The sequence below is a fragment of the Crinia signifera genome, chromosome 11, assembly GCF_055691185.1.
Source record: "Crinia signifera chromosome 11, ASM5569118v1, whole genome shotgun sequence".
NCBI classification, from domain to species: Eukaryota; Metazoa; Chordata; class Amphibia; order Anura; family Myobatrachidae; genus Crinia; species Crinia signifera.
This window is the reverse complement of record NC_139227.1, coordinates 39,306,240-39,328,991: the sequence shown is the minus strand read 5'-3', so window position 1 is coordinate 39,328,991 and position 22,752 is coordinate 39,306,240. Positions and strand designations below refer to the sequence as shown.

Sequence of the window (22,752 nt, the reverse complement as noted above, 5' to 3'; positions counted from 1 at the left end):
ATATTGTGCCCTCACTGTACCTCAGCAGCAGCCGGTTACTGTATATATGTACAAGTAATGCCTACACCCAGACCTGGCACTGCCACCCGGGTATATTGTGCCCTCACTGTACCTCAACAGCTGCTGGTTACTGTATATATGTACAAGTAATGCCTACACCCAGACCTGGCACTGTCACCCGGGTATATACCCGCACTGTACCTCAGCAGCAGCCGGTTACTGTATATATGTACAAGTAATGCCTACACCCAGACCTGGCACTGTCACCCGGGTATATTGTGCCCTCACTGTACCTCAGCAGCAGCCGATTACTGTATATATGTACAAGTAATGCCTACACCCAGACCCTCGCACTGCCACCCGGGTATATTGTGCCCTCACTGTACCTCAGCAGCAGCCGGTTACTTTATATATGTACAAGTAATGCCTACACCCAGACCTGGCACTGCCACCCGGGTATATTGTGCCCTCACTGTACCTCAACAGCTGCTGGTTACTGTATATATGTACAAGTAATGCCTACACCCAGACCTGGCACTGTCACCCGGGTATATACCCGCACTGTACCTCAGCAGCAGCCGGTTACTGTATATATGTACAAGTAATGCCTACACCCAGACCTGGCACTGTCACCCGGGTATATTGTGCCCTCACTGTACCTCAGCAGCAGCCGGTTACTGTATATATGTACAAGTAATGCCTACACCCAGACCTGGCACTGCCACCCGGGTATATACCCACAGTGCAGCTTAGCAGCAGCCGGTTACTGTATATATGTACAAGTCATGCCTACACCCAGACCTGGCACTGCCACCTGGGTATATTGTGCCCTCACTGTACCTCAGCAGCAGCCGGTTACTGTATATATGTACAAGTAATGCCCACACCCAGACCTGGCACTGCCACCCGGGTATATACCCACACTGCAGCTTAGCAGCAGCCGGTTACTGTATTTATGTACAAGTAATGCCTACACCCAGACCTGGCACTGCCACCCGGGTATATTGTGCCCTCACTGAGTATATTTATACCCAGAGCCCTACCACCACCTTACCTGGAAATGTCCATGAGTATCAGCTTCCTGACATTACTATATGATGACTCCTCACCGTGGCGGGAGAAGAGGAGATGAATGGAGCTGCTGAGTATTGTTGTATTGTATTGATGCAGCTCAGCATTGTGTGGCATCTGTTCCTCTTCCCATTATATAGACACAGAGCTGACTAATATAATCTGCATTGTGCTTCTTTCCCCTGGGTCCTGCAATCAATGCGGTGGCTGCAGCTGCCGCTCTCCTCCTCAGTTCCTAACCTCGTTTATACATTTCTGCCAGTACTGGAGATGACTGTGAACCCTTAGAGAGAGTGTGGTGAAGCATTGCTGTATGTTCTGTGTCGCTGCACTCTCTCAATAATACAGCGGCCCTCCCGTGTCAGACAGAGACCCCAATGTAATGCTGATTGGGGGGGGGGGGGGTACAGCACACATACATGGCTGTAGCACTCCCATATACTGTATCTACAGCCATTTGTGCTGCTGCAGGTCTGTGATTTTCAGGAAGACAAAGATCTAAAGCTTCTGGTATGTTCCATGATTATCATACGTTTCTTGTTCCTTATGGAAGCTTAGACGAAGGGGCAGATTTATTAAGCTTGGTGAAGTGATAAAGTGAAATGCACCAGCCAATCAGCTTCTGTCATTTTTCAAACCCAGCCTGTAACGCAGTTAGGAGCTGATTGGCTGGTAGATTATTATCACATCACTAATCCACGCTCATGGCTCCTTTGTACGCAGCAGCGGTGCAGAATTATGCGAAAGCCATTGGCGGCTTCTGTGATCAGCTGCTGCATCGAGAGACGCAGCGTCGGATCTTCTGAGTGACCAGCGCACATCTAAGTGACTCTCCACTTGTCGCAGCTACTATGGCTGGCAGAGGCGTAACTAATATTGTGGTGCCCCCCCCCTCCAAAAAATTACCATACCCCTCTGTATGCCGCCGCCGCCGGCCCCGCATTCAGTCCGGCACCGCAGATAGCCTCCGGGCTCCGTCTCCTGCAGTAATGAAAAATGACACAACAAAATGGCTGCCCCCGTACAGCAGACAGTTTTTTTAGGGATGTTAGAGGAGGAGGGTCTGCTATTAGGGGGCAGCCATTTTGTCGTGTCATTTTTCATTACTGCAGGAGACGGAGCCCCGAGGCTATCTGCGGTGGCAGCGGCATGCGGAGCGGTAAGTGGGGGGGGGTCTGACCAGAGTGCCAGGGCACCGGGGGCGCCCCGCTGGCGCTTGCTCCCCCAAGCAGCCGCGGTGGCTGCCTTACGGTAGCTACGCCTCTGATGGCTGGGTCTAAAGGTGCCCATACATTAGAAAGATCTGTGATCTTAAGATTTCCTCTTACCTGCCCATCAGTCCTGGACAAAGGATTTTGTGCAAAGATTTATCTGCTCCCCCTCTGAACACCTAGGAGCCCAAACACTCGAGTCCCTGAATGCTACCAAGTGCACAAATACCCGATCACGCAGGAACAGTCAAATGCTCTAGCGCGCCCTAACTCCCAAATACCCAACCGCCTACCAAACGCAACCAAATATCTGAGGACCCCGACTTCCAAATACCCAAACGCACCCGAATGCACTGGCATACCCCAACTGCCAAATGCTTGAGCACCGGAATACCTGAGTATGTCAGAACACCTGAGCAAGCTACATGCCCAATCACCTATACGCTCCAACTTCCAAATGCCCGAAAGCGTCCAAGCACCCAAATTCCACACATCTTTATCTGCAGGGTATGGGTGAAAACCGGACCGGACATCAAACTCTGCATTTTGTAGCTTGTAGCCTCCGGTCCGGGGGGTGTCCTTTCCGGGGGGGGAAATCAGGTGGAGGAGGAGCATTACAGCCTCCCCACCTGTAATCTCCCCTCCCCCACATCCCTGGTGATAGCTATCACAGCCAATCAGCTTACATAGTTCCTTATCTGCATCTTCTGATCTTCCCTGCAGCACAGAAGATGCAGCTAAAGATCCTTCAGTGCGCATCAGATCGCGGACTATTTGCAGTAAAATCGGCTGATTAATCAGCAATATGGCAATAACACGGCGGTGTTTGGGGCACTGTGGGTGACTTTGCAGAAACTGATAAGCACATGTGCTGTGCAGATCCATAAACAGGACATTTAATTAATCTCTGTAGGGCTCATCCTCTAGTCCTCTGATGACTTCAGTCTACTAGGTGAAGAATGTACGGCTTATCCTGTTCATTACAGGTCTTGTGGCCATTTATCTATGTTTGACTCCGGTATCACTGCCATGTCTCTTCTTTAAATCCCCTGTGATTATTTTATCGCAGAACACAGTGCAAACCTCTCCGATGACCCCAGATCCAGAGATGCTGACCCGGCCGACCTGCCCCTTCCTCCCGAAATGCCAATATTGATTGATCGTCATGCACTGAAGGATATTCTCGGAGCACCCAAGTATGAGATTGAGGTAAGATCTCTGAAAGCCGTTCCCTGCTTCGGCCCGATCACCCCCGTTCCTTCCCACGCACATGAATCAATAGTATTTTATACACTCATTTATTGCGTATTCCGTTGAGCTTTACAGTTTAACGTTTCAATATGATTCAGTTCATCCAAAGCTTTTATTTAAACAGTGACCACAGGAGGCAGCCATGTTGTTTAAATGCACATTACAAGGTTTTTGTTGTGACTGGAGATTGGTGTAATACCGAATCTTAAGGTGGTTTATATTGTGGTAACGTTGCTTGCAGTGTCTTTTATGCATTTATGTAGTGTGACCAGACTGGAGCGTTTGTTGGAAATATTGGCAAGTTCTAGATGGCTTATTAGATTGTGCTGGAAATACAGGGACTATAAGAGAGTCATAGGTAGGCTAAAGGAGTTAGTGAAGCTATGTCAGGGTTATAAAGGCCACCACAATGGATAAGGACTAGGGTACTAGGGTAAGTGATGGCGTACCAATGATGTTCTGTCGCAGAGTACGTTATTATTGAAGCTACACAGAATGCATGTAGGCCAGCCATCTAGTCTGCCTGCATACATGCAAGATTTCATTATTTTTGCTGGGGAGCCAATTAGCCTACCAGTTTATTTTTGGATTGTGGGAGGAAACCGGAGTACCCATAGGAAACCCACGCAAGCATGGGGAGGATATACAAACTCCACACAAAGCCATGGTGGGGATTGAACCTATAAAGTTGGTGCAGTGAGGCAGTAATGCTAACCAGTTTCTGCCCACAATCCAAATATATGAGGGTGGATCAATAAGTACTTGTGTTTGAAGACAGGTGGCGTTGCTGAGGAAAGGCTGTATTACTATTGTGTACTACCATCTTTCAAACAACCCCATACCAAATTTCAGACTGATTCAAAGGTTAGTTTTTTTTGGGTGCCGGACGGGTTCCCGACAGTCGTTTACCCGACGTCGGGATCCCAACTGTCAAAATGCCGACAGCCGGGTGCTCCACGGCCACCCACTATTTTCCCTTGTCCCATAGAGGGAGAAAAGAATAGGTGGCTCGCGTAGCGAGGCACCGTGCCCACAGCGTGGCGAGCGCAGAGAGCCCGCAAGGGGCTTTTTTGCGCTCGCCATGCTGTCTGACGCCGGGAAGTCGGGATCCCGACTGTCGGAGTTCCATACCACACCCGTTTTTTTTTCCACCACGACAATGAACCAGCTCCCTCATCCGGAATTGTTGCAGATGAATTGCCGCATTCACCGTACTCGCTCCCTGCAACTTCTTTCTGTTCCCTAACCTGAAAACATAGCTTGCGGGGATAAAATTCAGCTCAAATGAGGAGGTCATCGTCGAGACAGAAGCCTACGTGAGTTTGACAAATCACATTTTTGAGAGAGTTTAAAGAAATGGAAGTGAGGTTGGGAAAATTGTATTGCCAGGAAAGGAGATTATGTTGAAAAAAGAAATAAAAAATGTTGTGAAAAATTTTCGCCTTCATTCTTGACACAGGTACATATTGATCCACTGTTGTATACTGGATGGTTAATTGACTCCACCAAAAATTAACTCTAGTGTGTGTGTGTACCAATAATATGTCTGAGAGCGCCTTCTCTCCATATACAGCGAGTTTGAAACAGCTCAGTGGCCCTTCAAAAAAAAAATATATATATATATATATATATATATATATATATATATATATATATATAGTTGGTTCATTATAGGCTTGCTGTGTTCCTTGTTCAGAGGAGTCCTCATACTTCATCTTCTAGGACCCTCAAATGTTGTCAGACTGAATTTTGATGCAGTGGTGCTTTAAATCTTAAATATTAAGATCCTCTACAGGATTTGACCCCCTAGAAGGTTCTCTACATTTTTGATCCATATTCAAAATACAGTTGGAACTTGATGCAGCTGTGCACTATATATTAATTATCTGCATAGGGTCCGTTTTTTTAGAAGGTTTACATACCGGGAGTGATTATTCTCACTACCCACCAACATACGGAAATTTTACCCCTGAGGAAGTCGTATCGACGAAACGCGTTGGGTGTATTTCCATGTTTCTGTATGAATTATACTGCACAGATGAAAACTACATGTTTTTAATAAATGTTGTATTAAATCAATAGCTGTGAAATTTGTGCTGGAATTACCATTGTTTCTCTGGTTATTGGTTATATTCTGGTGGTGGATTTTACATTAGGGGCGCACTCTGTTTTTTCTTTTTTCTCCATATATATATATATATATATATATATATATATATATATATATATATATATATATATATATATATATATATATATATATATATATATATATATATATATATATATATATATATATATATATCAAACGGAAAAAGATTGTGCGCAAAGTCTTAAATGAGGGAATTGTATAAAAAGTACTTCTGTGGAACTATCAGTCCCAGGAAAACCAAGCCGCTTCTTCCACGGTAGGGTAATTGCACTCAGGTGATAGAAAGCCGGCTGCTCCGTTTAAGCCCTTCAGGGCACCTGAATCCAGCAGGTAAGCAAATTCTATAGAGATAGACAAAACGGGCGCTTCATAGTGCAGATATCTTTTAAAAGGTTTGAATTTATTTTGAACACGTAGATGAATAAAATAACGTTACCAAAGGTGGCGGCTCCAAATGCCGCACTGTAAAAGCATGTATACACAGACTTCTCGGCGTCTGGTACTTGCACATTGTGCACATGTATCTAATCCCAACAGGATAGTGCCCTCTTTTTTGATGTATTATCAGTTTTTATGTTATATTTCATGTATAGATTTAATCTATCATTGTTGTACAAAAGATGTGTACTTTTTTATATTTATATGTTTTATGATAAAACGGTACCATTTTAGACATTAATGTTGCCATTTTAGAACATATTCTGTGTATATGAAAATCTCGTGAGATACACACCAGGAGATTTGGTTGGTTGCATGAGCAATGACGGACACAGGTTCGAAGCAGTTAATAATTGTGTGTCATGGATTGGCTGAAAGAAGCCGTCCAGGTATATAGAGGAGTCTGACCGACGCTGGGCCAGCCCCCTGACGACGTCATCGTGACGAAACGCGTAGGGGCGTGGCTCAGCGTCGATCAGACCAGCAAGAGTCCGGAGGAGTGTAACCTCTCCCTGTACCAGACGCCGAGAAGTCTGTGTATACATGCTTTTACAGTGCGGCATTTGGAGCCGCCACCTTTGGTAACGTTATTTTATTCATCTACGTGTTCAAAATAAATTCAAACCTTTTAAAAGATATCTGCACTATGAAGCGCCCGTTTTGTCTATCTCTATAGAATATATATGTATATATATATATATATATATATATATATATATATATATATATATATATATATATATATATATATATAATTAGTTCAGAGGGCGCTCTCCAATAAAACAAGTTTTAAAAGCATAAATTTAATAACATTTTGATCAGAATTAAATAATCCAGTGGATCAATACAATGAAGTACTTTGTTCACAGTTGTTAGATGTCAAGGTCAACAAAAGAACACATGCGGCCCAACGCATTTCGTCACACACGTGACTTCATCAGGGGCAATATGAACAGTAGACACCTTCTTAATTAGAAATGTTGCTAATTCATAAGACCTTTAGACCAACTTCCAAGTCTAGAGACAGTCAGACTTTGAAAAAAGAACGGTTGTTCGACACTAGTATATAAGGTCCACTTTGTGTTGAGACCCATATTCAATAACCCAGACAGACCAGACTTTGACCTTAATGAGGTGAAGTGTGCTGGGTGAGATCCAAATCAGGAATTCCTGAATATATATATATATATATATATATATATATTTATTTATTTATTTATTTATATATATATATATATATATATATATATATATATATATTGTATAGATGGGTGGTAATACTGCTGCAGCCCACTTACAACGGATCAGTGATGCTTTGGTAGCGAACACAGGGATGAGCTTAGATCAAACAGGCAGATCCGGGGCAGCTGTCTCCTGGCTCCTCCAGGTCCCAGTCAGGCAGTTACCATATATCAGGGACTTTCATTCGTTACTGGCATCACCTGAGCTGATTAGTACTAAGCAGGCGCCCATTACCAGACGCTCTGGCACACACATATATCACACATGTATTCTGTGCCCGGTGCTCAGCGCCAGGCTGCAGTGTTTTACAATACATATTTAATGGCACACATTTGTTTTGCATAAAACTTTTACAGCATTTCTCTAGCGAGACACAATTCCGTGCCCCGGCGCTCATAGCATCAGGTATTAACATTTTCAGTGCCGGTGCAGTAGAAAATCGCACACAGGTATTAAATACAGAGTATACCTCTGGCACGTTAGGACTTAACCCTTTCGCTGCCACAGTTCCGCCCGTTAAATCTTCTCGCGCAGCCTTGGCCACAATGCATCCAGTTTTTGATGCATAACAGGCGTTCCCCTCCGTCTCATTCTGCTAGTATGACGAAAGTGGCAAACATCGCTTCCTGGTTTCCTTAGGTCCGCCACCTGGTTATCGACCACCCACTAGAGCGGCGTAATGACCTAAGTGCATCTCTTCATGTGCGTTTAAGTATTGCATACCGTATGGTCGCTCAGAATGGACCACAGTCTGAGGTACCACGTCCCCCCACGAAAAATGGAATTGTCCCCTCCGATGTCTTCTCCATCTTTGCGCACACAGCCAGAAGATTGGAAGCAATCTAACACACTTTCCTGTGCGGCGGCCCCTGCGCCCTCTGTCTGTTTGTGGCCTTTTGTGAATCACAGAATCTTGTATAAAACAAAGTAGCGGGAGAATTTCACCAGAGTCCTGTAGACAAGGGGATTCGGCTGGCAGGAGGCGGCGGGCCTTTTGTGGTGGAGACAGTGCGCTGTGTCCTGGGGATTTGAGGCTTTGTGACGTGACGCGTGCACCTGAAAGAAATCCTGAAACAACAAGGGAACTCCGCTGGTATAATGATTAAGTGGATTAAAGCTACATGGGAAACCCATCCTTTGTATCCAGACTCTCCTGATGTGTCCGTGCTGCCGACTTGCTGTAAGAGAACATTAAGATACAGCAGAAGGGTCATGATAGGCTGGGAGGATTTTATAGAGGCCATCATAATCCAAAGGGTGTGGATCGTATTGTCGACACCACTTAGGTCGACAGGTGTCTAGGTCGACATGGGTGAAGGTCAAGAGGTGGAAAGGTTGACATGGGAAAAGGTCAACACGGGTTAAGTCGTAAGGTCGACGTTTATTTTATTTTTTTCCGCTATGCTCTCCATGCTTCGGGCACGGTGCCTCGCTGCACTCGGCACACTATTTTATTCTCCCACCACGCCCTGGTGGATGGCAGGGCATGAAATACTGCCTGTCGGCACATGTCGGCTCAAAAAACAGTAAAGAAAAACATGTCGACATTCCAACATAACCGTGTCGACCTAACGCTGTGTTGAACTAAAACCATGTCGACCTTGTCCAACGTCGACCTTGACACCTGTTGACCTAAGTGGTGTTGACAATACGACCGTATCCCCAATCCAACAATGGCCAATTGGCATATGAAATAAAAGGTTTCTGCAGATAAGTTCAGACTCTCTGAAGCACCATAACGTCCCAGCGGCCTCGTGGTTCTGTATGCCTTACTGTAGACTGCCCCTTTTCCATTGCCGCAATAACCTTGGTAAAAGGGTCCTTGAAAAATAACCCAGGTCATGTGACCCTGGAATCCAACCCTGGTAGTGGTGCAGTGGAAACCGCTCAACCCATGTTATGCTTAAAAGCTGCTGATTGGCTGTGTGCATGTAGAGGTTCGCTTTTAGGGAGTGTCTGGGAGTAACATGCAGGCCAGACCCGGCTTCAGTGTAAACAGGGTCTGACAGGGTTGGAACCCTGGGCCTGATTCGGACCTGATCACAGGGTTTTGAATTCCTACAGTGCTCGATTATTGATGAACTGCGTATACATATGGGCCACACTGCGCAATCAAGTTTTGAAAATGTTTCAGTTCGCTGGAAGTTCCCAAGGTGATTGACAGGGAGTGGGCGTGTGGGGTTGGTAACTGACCATTTTTTGGGAGTGTTAAGAAAAATGTGGGCATGCCAAAGTCTGTTAGGGGAGGGTGAGTGACGTCACAGCCACCTAATCAGTCCTGGGCTACGCGGTGGCTGCTAAGACTGATGCCCAGTGTAGTAATCATTCCGACAGAATTTGGACATATTCGCTCAGGTGAACAGATGTGCAGCCGCACACAGCCATTCGTACAGCGAGCAGATTCATTCGCAAGCCGGGATTTCACTGGAGCGGGCAGAGGCTACGCTGATCGCTGGCTGTAGGCCATGCGATCAGGTGGGGTTACTGGAACACTATTGGCACTATTCGCCATCACGGTTAGTCTTGATATTACCTCCCCTTATAGAACATCATTGGATGCACGTGGCAGTATTTCATACATGTGGGGCAGCACGGATGGTGTAATGGTTAGCATTACTGCCTCACAGCGCTGAGGTCATGGGTTTACTACCCACCATGGCCCTAACTGTGTGGAGTTTGTATATTCTCCCTGTGCTTGCGTGGGTTTCCTCCCACAATCCAAAAATGTACTGGTAGGCTAATTGGTTCCCAGTAAAATGAACCCTAGTGTGTATGTGTGTGCCTGTACATGTGGTAGGGTTCCACGGGGGCAGGGACTGATGTGAGTGTTCAACTATTCTCTGTACAGCGCTGCGGAATATGTGTGCGCTATATAAATAATTGGTAATAATAGTGTGGCCTGTAGCCAAGCGCATACGCCCACAGACCATACATGGTTCTCACTCTCGTTATGTGATTTTGTCAGAATTTTGGATTGTGAGAAAAAACACAATGAACTCATGAGCTCAGGGCCGCTAGGCAGCAATGCTAACCATTACACCAACCATGCCAGATACTAGCACTTGTGGCATGCTGTGTATTCCTGTATCACACTGTATGTATAGGTTTCTGTTCATCATTGTGCTGCACAGAACAGTCTGCCCAACAGGATGTAGCATGATGGGAAATAAGCTGACGGGGCCTTGCGCCAACTGCAGACACAGGGCACAGGGAGGGACTGAGAACATTAGTCTCAGGCACCGCTTACGCTGTCATTATTAGTACTAGGAGACAGCAGACCCAGCTTACACATTTGTATATATATATATAATGAGACATAGACTCTGCATGTTACAGGCTGACATATTGTCCTTATCCCTTAGTATATTGGAAACGTGTTGCATTATTTACTTCGCAGGTATTCGAGCGTCTGAACCAGCCTGGCGTGGCCATCGGTTTGGCCTGGTCACCACTGGGAGGGGAGATCATGTTTGTGGAAGCCAGTCGCATGGAGGGGGAAGGCCAGCTCACCCTGACCGGACAACTGGGAGATGTCATGAAGGAGTCGGCGCACTTGGCGATCAGCTGGCTGCGCAGCAACGCTAAGAAGTATCAGCTAACAAACGGTACCTGTGGTAGAACCAATGATCACATCACATCTACTGCGGTACATGGGGAGAGGGGACCGGTGGTAGAACCAACCATTGCATCACATCTACTGCGGTACATGGGGAGAGGGGACCGGTGGTAGAACCAATGATCACATCACATCCACTGCGGTACATGGGGAGAGGGGACCGGTGGTAGAACCAACCATTGCATCACATCTACTGTGGTACATGGGGAGAGGGGACCGGGGGTAGAACCAAACATTGTATCACATCTACTGTGGTACATGGGGAGAGGGGGCCGGTGGTAGAACCAAACATTGCATCACATCTACTGTGGTACATGGGGAGAGGGGACCGGGGGTAGAACACTGATCGCATCACATCCACTGCGGTACATGGGGAGAGGGGACCGGTGGTAGAACCAATGATCATATCACATCCACTGCGGTACATGGGGAGAGGGGACCGGTGGTAGAACCAATGATCGCATCACATCCACTGCGGTACATGGGGAGAGGGGACCGGTGGTAGAACCAACGATCACATCACAGCCACTGCGGTACATGGGGAGAGGGGATCGGTGGTAGAACCAACGATCATATCACATGCACTGCGGTACATGGGGAGAGGGGATCGGTGGTGGAACCAACGATCACATCACATCCACTGCGGTACATGGGGAGAGGGGATCGGTGGTGGAACCAACGATCATATCACATCCACTGCGGTACATGGGGAGAGGGGACCGGTGGTAGAACCAACGATCACATCACAGCCACTGCGGTACATGGGGAGAGGGGATCGGTGGTAGAACCAACGATCATATCACATGCACTGCGGTACATGGGGAGAGGGGGCCGGTGGTAGAACCAATGATCGCATCACATGCACTGCGGTACATGGGGAGAGGGGACCGGTGGTAGAACCAACGATCATATCACATGCACTGCGGTACATGGGGAGACAGGGCCGGTGGTAGAACCAATGATCGCATCACATGCACTGCGGTACATGGGGAGAGGGGATCGGTGGTGGAACCAACGATCATATCACATCCACTGCGGTACATGGGGAGAGGGGATCGGTGGTAGAACCAACGATCATATCACATGCACTGCGGTACATGGGGAGAGGGGATCGGTGGTGGAACCAACGATCATATCACATGCACTGCGGTACATGGGGAGAGGGGCCGGTGGTAGAACCAACGATCATATCACATCCACTGCGGTACATGGGGAGAGGGGGCCGGTGGTAGAACCAATGATCGCATCACATCCACTGCGGTACATGGGGAGAGGGGCCGGTGGTAGAACCAACGATCATATCACATCCACTGCGGTACATGGGGAGAGGGGACCGGTGGTAGAACCAACGATCACATCACAGCCACTGCGGTACATGGGGAGAGGGGATCGGTGGTAGAACCAACGATCATATCACATGCACTGCGGTACATGGGGAGAGGGGGCCGGTGGTAGAACCAATGATCGCATCACATGCACTGCGGTACATGGGGAGAGGGGACCGGTGGTAGAACCAACGATCATATCACATGCACTGCGGTACATGGGGAGAGGGGGCCGGTGGTAGAACCAATGATCGCATCACATGCACTGCGGTACATGGGGAGAGGGGATCGGTGGTGGAACCAACGATCATATCACATCCACTGCGGTACATGGGGAGAGGGGATCGGTGGTGGAACCAACGATCATATCACAGCCACTGCGGTACATGGGGAGAGGGGACCGGTGGTAGAACCAATGATCATATCACATCCACTGCGGTACATGGGGAGAGGGGCCGGTGGTAGAACCAACGATCATATCACATCCACTGCGGTACATGGGGAGAGGGGGCCGGTGGTAGAACCAATGATCGCATCACATGCACTGCGGTACATGGGGAGAGGGGACCGGTGGTAGAACCGACGATCACATCACAGCCACTGCGGTACATGGGGAGAGGGGATCGGTGGTAGAACCAACGATCATATCACATGCACTGCGGTACATGGGGAGAGGGGGCCGGTGGTAGAACCAATGATCGCATCACATGCACTGCGGTACATGGGGAGAGGGGACCGGTGGTAGAACCAACGATCATATCACATGCACTGCGGTACATGGGGAGAGGGGGCCGGTGGTAGAACCAATGATCGCATCACATGCACTGCGGTACATGGGGAGAGGGGATCGGTGGTGGAACCAACGATCATATCACATCCACTGCGGTACATGGGGAGAGGGGATCGGTGGTGGAACCAACGATCATATCACAGCCACTGCGGTACATGGGGAGAGGGGACCGGTGGTAGAACCAATGATCATATCACATCCACTGCGGTACATGGGGAGAGGGGCCGGTGGTAGAACCAACGATCATATCACATCCACTGCGGTACATGGGGAGAGGGGGCCGGTGGTAGAACCAATGATCGCATCACATGCACTGCGGTACATGGGGAGAGGGGACCGGTGGTAGAACCGACGATCACATCACATCCACTGCGGTACATGGGGAGAGGGGACCGGTAATAGAACCAACCATTGCATCACATCTACTGCGGTACATGGGGAGAGGGGGCCGGTGGTAGAACCAACGATCACATCACATCTACTGCGGTACATGGGGAGAGGGGACCGGTGGTAGAACCGACGATCACATCACATCCACTGCGGTACACATGGGTTTGCTACAATTAAAAAACTTGTGAAATCATATTTCTGTACAGTGATACGTTAACTAGATCGACACTATGAAGGTCGACCTATGAAATAGGTCAACATAAACACTAGGTCGACAGTCAAATTGTTGACCTATTTTTCATGTTTTATTTTTGTGAACCGACATGATGACAGGAGGTATTTCTTACCATCCACGAGGGTGCGGAGGGAGAATATAATAGTGTGCAGAGCGCAGCGAGGGGAACGGGTACACTGTCCGTGTCGACATACGTCGAAATTCAGGACAAAAAAAACCCTCATGTTGACTGTCAACTTAATGCTTGTGTAGACCTTCCGACCCTGTCAACCTTAGCCATGTCATCCTATATCATGTGTCGACCTGTTGACATTTAGTGGTCGACCTTCATAGTGTTGACCCTATGACCCATACCCTCTGTATATTAGTTGTTCACAAAGCTAAGAGCAAGAACGCACAGGGCCGGGAACTATCGTGTTCTGAGGCGCAGATGCATTTACCCAGGTGTAACATAATGCAGTATATATCCCTATAACGCAAGAAGTCAGCAATTTGTGAATGTATTACACATGGTGTAATATGGCAGCACGCCGTACAACCCATCTCTCTCTCTCTCTCTCTCTCTCTCTCTCAGCGTCTGGCAGCTTTGATCTCCTTGACAACACCGACATCCATCTGCACTTCCCGGCTGGGGCAGTCACAAAGGATGGGCCGTCTGCGGGCGTTGCCATAGTAACCTGTCTCGCCTCACTCTTCAGCGGCAGACTCGTGAGTTCTGACATAGCCATGACCGGAGAGATCACTCTGAGGGGCCTTGTCCTACCTGTAAGTAGCGCGGCAGGGATGGGGTTAATGTTGCAGCACTAAGACAATCTAGATATAGGGCCTTATTCTGGTTGACTCACTCGGATGTGAATTTGCATCCTTGCGAGTCACTGTAACCCTGCCTTGCGAATGGTTAGCCGGCGCCACCGATTCGCAAGCAGGTTCGTTTGCGAGCAGATGTTTTACATGAACATCAAGTGGGAACCTCCCCCATTCCATGGTCGCTGTACATATGCGTGTAGAATTGGGCGGGCAGAAGATATCCGGTTATGTCAGCTGTCCGTCCCCCACACGTGCATCACGGACACATTAGCATATGTGAATGCCCATGAAACGCTGGGTGTTCACAAATGCTAATGGACAGGCCGGATCCCTCTCTACCCCCTGCTTGCGAGGCTGGGAGCATGCACTCAGCGATCAGACTTTTCGCAGAGCTTGCGCGCACCCAGCTTATACACATGTGCAGAAATGCTGCTGCGCATACGAAAACTAGAATAAGGCCCACAGATAGAAAGGGATCCTCACTGTTTTTTTCCTCCTTGAGGTCCGGGTGGATATTGTCAGCTAATGGGCCCCATACACCTACAGATCGATTGTCAGATTGGAGCAAAAACCTGGTAACATGAATGACAGCTTTTGGCAGTTTTCCAGCATTTCAAAGCAAATGGTCAACTGTCTCATCCATTGGCTCTCATCCATTACCAGGATTTTGTGCCAATCTGACAATCGATCTGTAGATGTATGGCCAGCTTAAAGCCCCCAAACACTATGCGATTTTGGACCGATTCCACACGATTTGAGCACTTGGGCCGATAAATCACGTGAAATCGGTCCAAAATAGCATGTGTTTGACATTTGATCCGATGCGCGGTCCTGTGCGCATCGGACCGGATCAGGAGGTCGGACGTGCACCATGTACGATCACGTCCAACTTCCTGCAGCAACGGCTCTCAAATGAGTGGCCGAGGGGGGCTGTGAGGAAGAAGTCCAGCCGCGGTGGTGATCATCAGCTTTCTGTCACTGTGTGCACTGCAGCGGGCGGGCAGTGATAATCAGATCAGTGCTTAGGCGGGCGGCGGTGACCTGATCATCAGTGTCCACTGTCCAGCGCCGTAGCGGGCGGGCAGCAGCAGCAATTACAACTTTAAAATAACATGTCAAATGACTGCCTGGCTAAGGATTGGCTGAGATAGAGCATTCTATCTCAGCCAATCAAAAGCCGGAGAGTCATTTGAAACATTATTTTAAAGATGTAATAGCCAGATCCACTGTCCAGCGCCACCCGCCCCAGCACTGATCTTATTGATCACACGTAAAAATTGGCACATCAAGTCCTAAATTGTATGTGGCCTCCTGGGGAGCTGCCAGGCGGCTCAGAGGGGAATTGGGTCTGACCTGTCCTTAGGACAAGTCGGCCTAATGTATGGGGGCCTTAAGACTAAGAATTCCATAGACATTAGATGGCTCCAGGCTGTTCTGTAATAGGCTGCATGCATTATACTTAAGGTGGCCATACATCAGAAAGATATTGTACCCAATCATACAATCTCAATTGATTGTAAGATGGATTGTATGCAGATTGTGTGCACATCTTGTGTACACAATCATACAGCAGATGGATTGTATGACTGACTGATTGTAAGATGGATTGTGTGTAGATTGTGTGTCCAAAAACCACCAAGGACTGCCGGGGATTTCAAGGGAAATTGTACACAATCATGAGCACAATCGATCTCAAGATCGATCTTTCTGATGTATGGCCAGCTTTACTCTTGGTTATGGATCAGTGTCGGCAGTGTCTACATAGACATCCAGTAGATTGAATTGTAAAGCATGAAAAAGGGGAAATGCACCATGTAATGGTGGAAAAAACACATCCTTGCAGGGTGACTGCAGTGTGGGAAGGGTATATGGTCGACATGCATTGGGTCAACACATAAAATAGATCGACATGGTTGGAAGGTTGATTTGCTCAGATGTTTTATTCTCCCTGACGGGCGGTTTTTCATGCCCTACCCTCTACTAGGACATGGAGAATAGAAAATTGTGCCCAAAGCATGGCAAGGGCAGCAGTGTACTTTGATAGTGTCCATGTCGACATTCAAGGCAAAAACTGAAAACCTCAGGTCAAATTTTGGCCCTAGCCACTGTCGACCTAATGCTTGCGTCAACTTTCTAACCTTAGGAATGTTATGTCATGTGTCGACCCATTGTGTTTTGCCCTAACTGTGGGAATACAGATGCTATATTATTTGTGGGGTCAGACCTGTGTGGATTTCTCAGTGTTCTGCCCCATGAGAGTGTCACTGTACTCCGCACACATGCCCAGTGCTGCACCCAATGTATTACGTGCGTATACTTGGGGTAACAGAGAACGTACTATACTAGAATCCCATTGGAAATGGGCACACGGAGGCTGATTCTTCTATGCCATGGGAAAGGTCATTCTGTGCAGTTGGATACAGCAGATGATCGGGGTCAGGCTGGCCTGTGATTGGTCACAATGTTTGTTCTGGCTGTGTGATGGAGAATGGTATCATTGTTACATTAGAGAGGTTTTATTTATACATAATAGCAAAGGCAAATTTTGTCAACACAGCCAATGGTTATAAATCCTTGTGACGTATGACTGTTGTAAAGCCAACAAATCCTGCAATCGGCAGTCCTGCAACTACACCAGTGCCAGATTTAAGGATATCCATGTTTGTGCACAGATGCTATAATCAAACTGTCTAAAGCATGGGTCCTCAAACTGCGGCCCTCCAGATGTTGTGGAACTACATGCCCTGACAGTTTTGGCATGCTCTTATAGGAAAAAATATGGCAATGCATGTTGGAACATGTAGTTTAACAACATCTGGAGGGCCACAGTTTGAAGACCCATGCACTCTAAAGGAATCCATACACTTGTCTGATTTGGGATGATTTTGCCAGATCTAGATGGATCCGGCCGAGAAATCTGCCCAAATCGGGTGTGTTTGACACCTCATCCGGCCTGATGTGGGATCCTGTGCGCATGGGGATGGAACCTACACATTGAAACTGCTGCAGCTTCGATCTGTTGGGTCAGCCCCATTAGCAGCACATCGCAGGTGCAAAGTCTTAAACAGCCTCCCAGGGAGCGCTCAAGGGCAAGCTGGTCCAACTTGTCCTTAGGACCGGTCAGACTAGTGTATGGGTACACATTAGCATATACATACAGGTGGGATTGGGTATATTAGCATACACACTACTCCTGGTCACGTGCTAGGAAGATTACAATAGGTCTGAACTATGGTACACACAGGCTGATCACTTTACAGTTAATCAAATGCTCAACCCGTGTGTCTGTGGCTTGAGTAGTTCAGACATATTGCATAAAGTCATCTGTGCTGAAGCACAGATATCGGTCATACTGGACTGTTAAGCTGGGTATATACCTAAGGATTTATGTCTGGTGGGAACAGGAATCTGTAATACACACAGGAGCAAATAACAAAACCATTTGCTCCAAGACACTGGTGGAAAAACAGACACAAAGAATTGTTCAAATGGATTTAACAATTTGTCTAGGTGGCTGTTATGTTTGTGTGCTTTATGCTGGGTACACACAAGAGATAGGTCTAAACAACATCGGTCTAAACAACATCAGTCACATCTGATATATATCAGCGCATCATGCTGTGTGTACAGACAATTTGCCAATCGATCGTACACCCACAACAGAAGCCAGCAATGATTGACCGCTCAATTCGGTGCAGTGTGCATGGAGAACACGTTGCCTGATTTGACGATAGCTAAATCAACTAGTATGTGCCCATCCTTTGGCATAGAGATTGGGTATAATACCATTCTGGTTTATTTTCTTTAATTAATTTAATTTCTCTTAGGTTGGCGGCATTAAAGACAAGGTGTTAGCGGCTCACAGAGCGGGCCTGAAACGAGTAATCATCCCACAGAGGAATGGGAAGGACCTAGAAGAGATCCCTCTCAACGTGAGACAAGAGCTGGATTTTATTTTAGCCGGATCTCTGGATGATGTCCTGAATGCCGCGTTTGATGGAGGCTTTTTCCTGAAGAGCGAACAGGAACTCCTGAACAGTAAACTATGATTTCCATGGAACACCCACAATGCATTGGACTCAGTCTTCACTTTCTTGCACCTTATATAGTTTTGAAGTTAGTAAAACATGCGGTCATAGGATATATTTTCAGCAGACACATCCAGGAATACCCTTTGTTATCTTCTGGAGGTTTTTCTTTCTATGGTCCATGAAATTTCTATTCGTTCTTGGCCTTAAAGTTCTCATGATTTATTATTAATGCATAAAATGTGCTATTTCTTCTAATGCAGAACAAAAAAGGTATATGATACCAACATTCTCCCAAACAGGGTCCCCCTCATACAACACCCCTATGTACACTCAGCCAATGACACAGATATAGGAAAAGCACCATCAACCATGTAATCTAGGCAAATGTAAGAAGTATTTACTGCCATTATAGAGCAAATCCAATTTGTGCATATTATCCCTCATTAATGCAGAGGTCTTAATATACTAATTGCATAATGATTTGAAATAAACAATTAACAAATTTGAAAAAAAGATGCAGTTTGTGTACTAACAATTAAAAATTCACATTTGAGGAAAATAATGTAGAAGTTGTATATAGATGTCAGGTGCTCTGGGGAAATAAACATCTGATATAAACGCAAGACGACATTCTGTAGCCGTGCATCGCCCGCCCCTTGCCATGCGTATACTACCCTAACCAGCTGCTATGAACACCTGGCAGGCATCATGGCAATATGCGACAGTTCCCCCACATTCTGTAAAGGTGTCCACACACTAGAAAGATCTGCGATCATAAGATGTGCACATAAATTAGCCTTCAAATCTTTTGTCTGTCCTGGACAAAATATTTCAGGCAAGCGCACATCTTAAGATCCCGTATGGGTTCCTATGGATCTTCTGTTAAATCTTCTGATCTTTCGTGCAGCATTTAAGATCAGAAGATTTATCAAAATCTCCACGGGAGCACGCATCGGACAGACATCGGTCGATTGGTAAAACATCTGACGATATATCGGAAATAAGCAAAAAAATTGTTCTAGTGTGTGGGCACCTTAACAGACCATTGCATTAGTGTTCTCATCCACTCCTGTAACCAGCAGCATATTCCCTGTAGTGCTGAATACACCGCTGACCTTGGGAATGAGTGAGCTGTAGACTGGGCAGTGCTAAGGCTGGAAAAGCAGATTGCTCATGTCTAGGTTCAAGTGTTGACTGATCAATGTAACCACTTTCTAGCGTGCAACGGTCAACAGAATGCAATGTCTCCTGTTCATCACCACCAATATATACATCCCAGAGCCCCAGCTCATACACCAACAGCAACACTGCACGGAACCAGAGAACAGTCAGTAACATGGGGACATTAAATATGGTTTCATTAGCTGCACAAACCTGTCTTTGGGAGCTCAGCTTTATTTCACTTCTACCCAATCATTGTGAGTTGGTCTAAAACAGGACAGATTACAGAATGCGTTACGGTGGCCATGCTGCAATGCCAGATTAATTCAGTTTAAAAATGCACTTTATCTCTTAGGTAATGATTGGCCGGATCCGATACGAAATGCCGGCGGTCGGGATCCCGGCGTTCAGAATCCCGACCGCCGAAATCCCAACATGGGGGGGACGTGGAGCGCCCCCCCCCCCTTGCGGGCTCGGTGCCTCGCTACGCTCGGCACACTATTTTATTCTCCCTCTATGGGTGTCGTGGACACCCACGGAGGGAGAAAGTTTCGGGATTTCGGCGGTCGGGATTCCAGTGTCGGGATTCCGACCGCCGGCAAACTGACTGCATCCCGATTGGCCAACCTGTGGCTCTCCATATGTTGTGAAACTAAGTGCCAGCATTCCCTGCCACAGTTTCTGTTAAGGCAGGGGTGGGGAACCTTTTGGGGTCCAAGGGCCATTTGCATTGAGGCATAATGCCTCAAGGGCCATTTAAAAAAATAAAAAAAAAATATATAGGAAAAATTGTCCTGCAGCAGCCGTCACACGCTCCAGCGGCTGCCGCAGTTTACGAGTCACCGGTCTCTGTAGCTCTCGCGAGATTCCCCCTGTACTTTACTTGCTGCACGGGCATGTAGGCGTGCCACAAAGACCGGCTGCGGGGGCCGTATACTGCCCACGGGCCAGAGGTTCCCCTCTGCTGTGTTAAGGAATGCTAAAGCTGTGGCAGGGCATGCTGGGATATGTAATTTCACAGCAGCTGGAGAACCACAGGTTGTTAGGCCTGCATTTGGTCATAAGGTCACCAGCATTGTTCTTCAAGCAAACGAGAAGAAGCACCTGCTTGAGCTCAGGTGAGTAAAGAAAACCCGCTAATTGATTTGTAAGTACCTGAGAAAGCAATGACCCAGTGCTTACCTCCATCTCAGCCCCAGCTATCACTTCTAGAAGGACTACTCAAGCAGCAGAGCTAGGAAAAACAATATCACTCCAGGCGCCCATTCTAATGGTAAATCCAATTGCCTGAGATGAAGTGCACGGTGTGAGTGCCGCACTTATGGTACTGCTGACTCAGTGTTGTGAGCAAGGATGTGGAAGGGACCACAAGCAAGCATTTACACACTGCTGCAACAGCAGCTCACCCGCCACAGTAAATACGATTGGGGTCTATGTCAACTTGGATGAGAGATAAAATGAATGGTGATAAAGTACCAACCAGCTCATCTCTTTTTTTATTTTATTTTTCCAGCCTTTAACATGGCAGTTAGCATTAGCTGGTACTTTCTCTCCAAAGCTTAGCAAAGCCCTTCAAAAACACATAAAAGCCTGTTCTACAAGTCACAAATGGCCACACATGGTCCGGGAAACAAAAGTGTAGCCTGTCCGGTCATATCTCCACGGTGTGTAACACACCAGTAACAAATCACAATGTACGCTGGGGAATAGGTCACATGTGACTGCAGAACTACCACCATTAGCAAGAACACCTGTGTATCCCCTTCACACAGGCCGGTTACATATCATGCAGACAAGCTGCTCTGACCAAGAAATGACCTCATCCACATTGATGAAGCTGTAACACTAACGAGGTAGCCAGGATAGCATGCAGTACCTGATAACAGCCTACAATGGAAGATCGCCATTCTGCAGCAGGCCACATGTACTGTTATCGGTGGAACACAACGTCCAAATAAACAGGATTATTATAAATTATGCAGAAATTAAAAAAAACCATTGGGAGAGGAGACCTGACGGGGTTATGGATTGTATGTACGCAGAGCTCACTGACTGCCATACTACTAGTGAGCGAGTATTCTCATCCTATGTATCGGCAGGAATACTACAGCTCTCACAAAGCCCCACACCACCTGCGCAGATGAAGTGCCACCATTGTTGCTGAGAATTGTTCTGTAACACCCAATGCACATTCCACTGCTGCTAAATGAGGTATTTGTTTAGATGGGAGAATGGGCAAAGGGCCACTTGTGGCGGACAGCAGTTTGGTTTGTCTCGCTGTCTGGTATTGTATTGCTGAGCGCACATAGGGCACATGAAGTCCTGCTTTGCCACAGCACAGGGGGCGAATGTAAATATGGGGTGGCAGACGACAGACAGAACATTGTGCTTATTGGCACCATCAATGCATTTGCCCTGAGCAGCTGATAACTTGTCGCAGTGTATTACATCTGACAGGACAAGGCCATTGTAGGAGTACACAACAGTGTGACAACAAAACAATGTAACAATCCTGCACTTCCTTATGGGTTCAAACAATATGAAAGTCAGGTAACTGATTTACCAACACTTACAGAGCTGGGCATATGGGTAACTTATGGTGGCATACTAGCCTCTAACCAGTCCACTTTACTCAGTCACAAGGAATGTGTACGAACCACAAACAGCAGCACAAATTACAGCAGAGAAAGTATTTTGACAAGTATTATTTTAATGACAATTATAAAAAGATGGAGAACATCTCATTTTGAGACTACTCATCAACAATATCTGGTTCCCGTTCTTATTTGTCAAACATCGGAGAAGTTTTGCACATCAAAACACACCCTTCTGCACCAAAATCTTTCAGAACCTCTGTTTAAACCTCTCTAACCATCGGAAACCGACGGGGGGGACAGGACATACACTCTCATCCGCAGGACAAAGTTATCTGGTCTTTTTATAATAGAAAGGCTTAATCTTCAGACAGGTAATCTGCCCATAGCCGACACCAGTGGTGTCAAACTCATGGCCCTCCAGCTGTTGTGAAACTA

The 22,752-nt window shown here is 47.0% G+C and overlaps 1 protein-coding gene across 1 annotated transcript in view; it reads left to right on the top strand.

Annotated features, from left to right (window-relative positions):
* The window catches only part of LONP2 (lon peptidase 2, peroxisomal), a 67,895-nt gene extending 49,296 nt beyond the window's left edge, over positions 1–18,599 (top strand). The window contains exons 13-17 of the mRNA XM_083163736.1: positions 2,184–2,230; positions 3,352–3,491; positions 10,763–10,970; positions 14,296–14,486; positions 18,356–18,599. Of these exons, the coding sequence (XP_083019862.1) occupies positions 2,184–2,230; positions 3,352–3,491; positions 10,763–10,970; positions 14,296–14,486; positions 18,356–18,577 (808 nt within the window). The 3' untranslated portion in view covers positions 18,578–18,599. The remainder of the gene's footprint in view (positions 1–2,183; positions 2,231–3,351; positions 3,492–10,762; positions 10,971–14,295; positions 14,487–18,355) is intronic.
* The last annotated feature ends 4,153 nt before the right edge of the window (positions 18,600–22,752 follow it).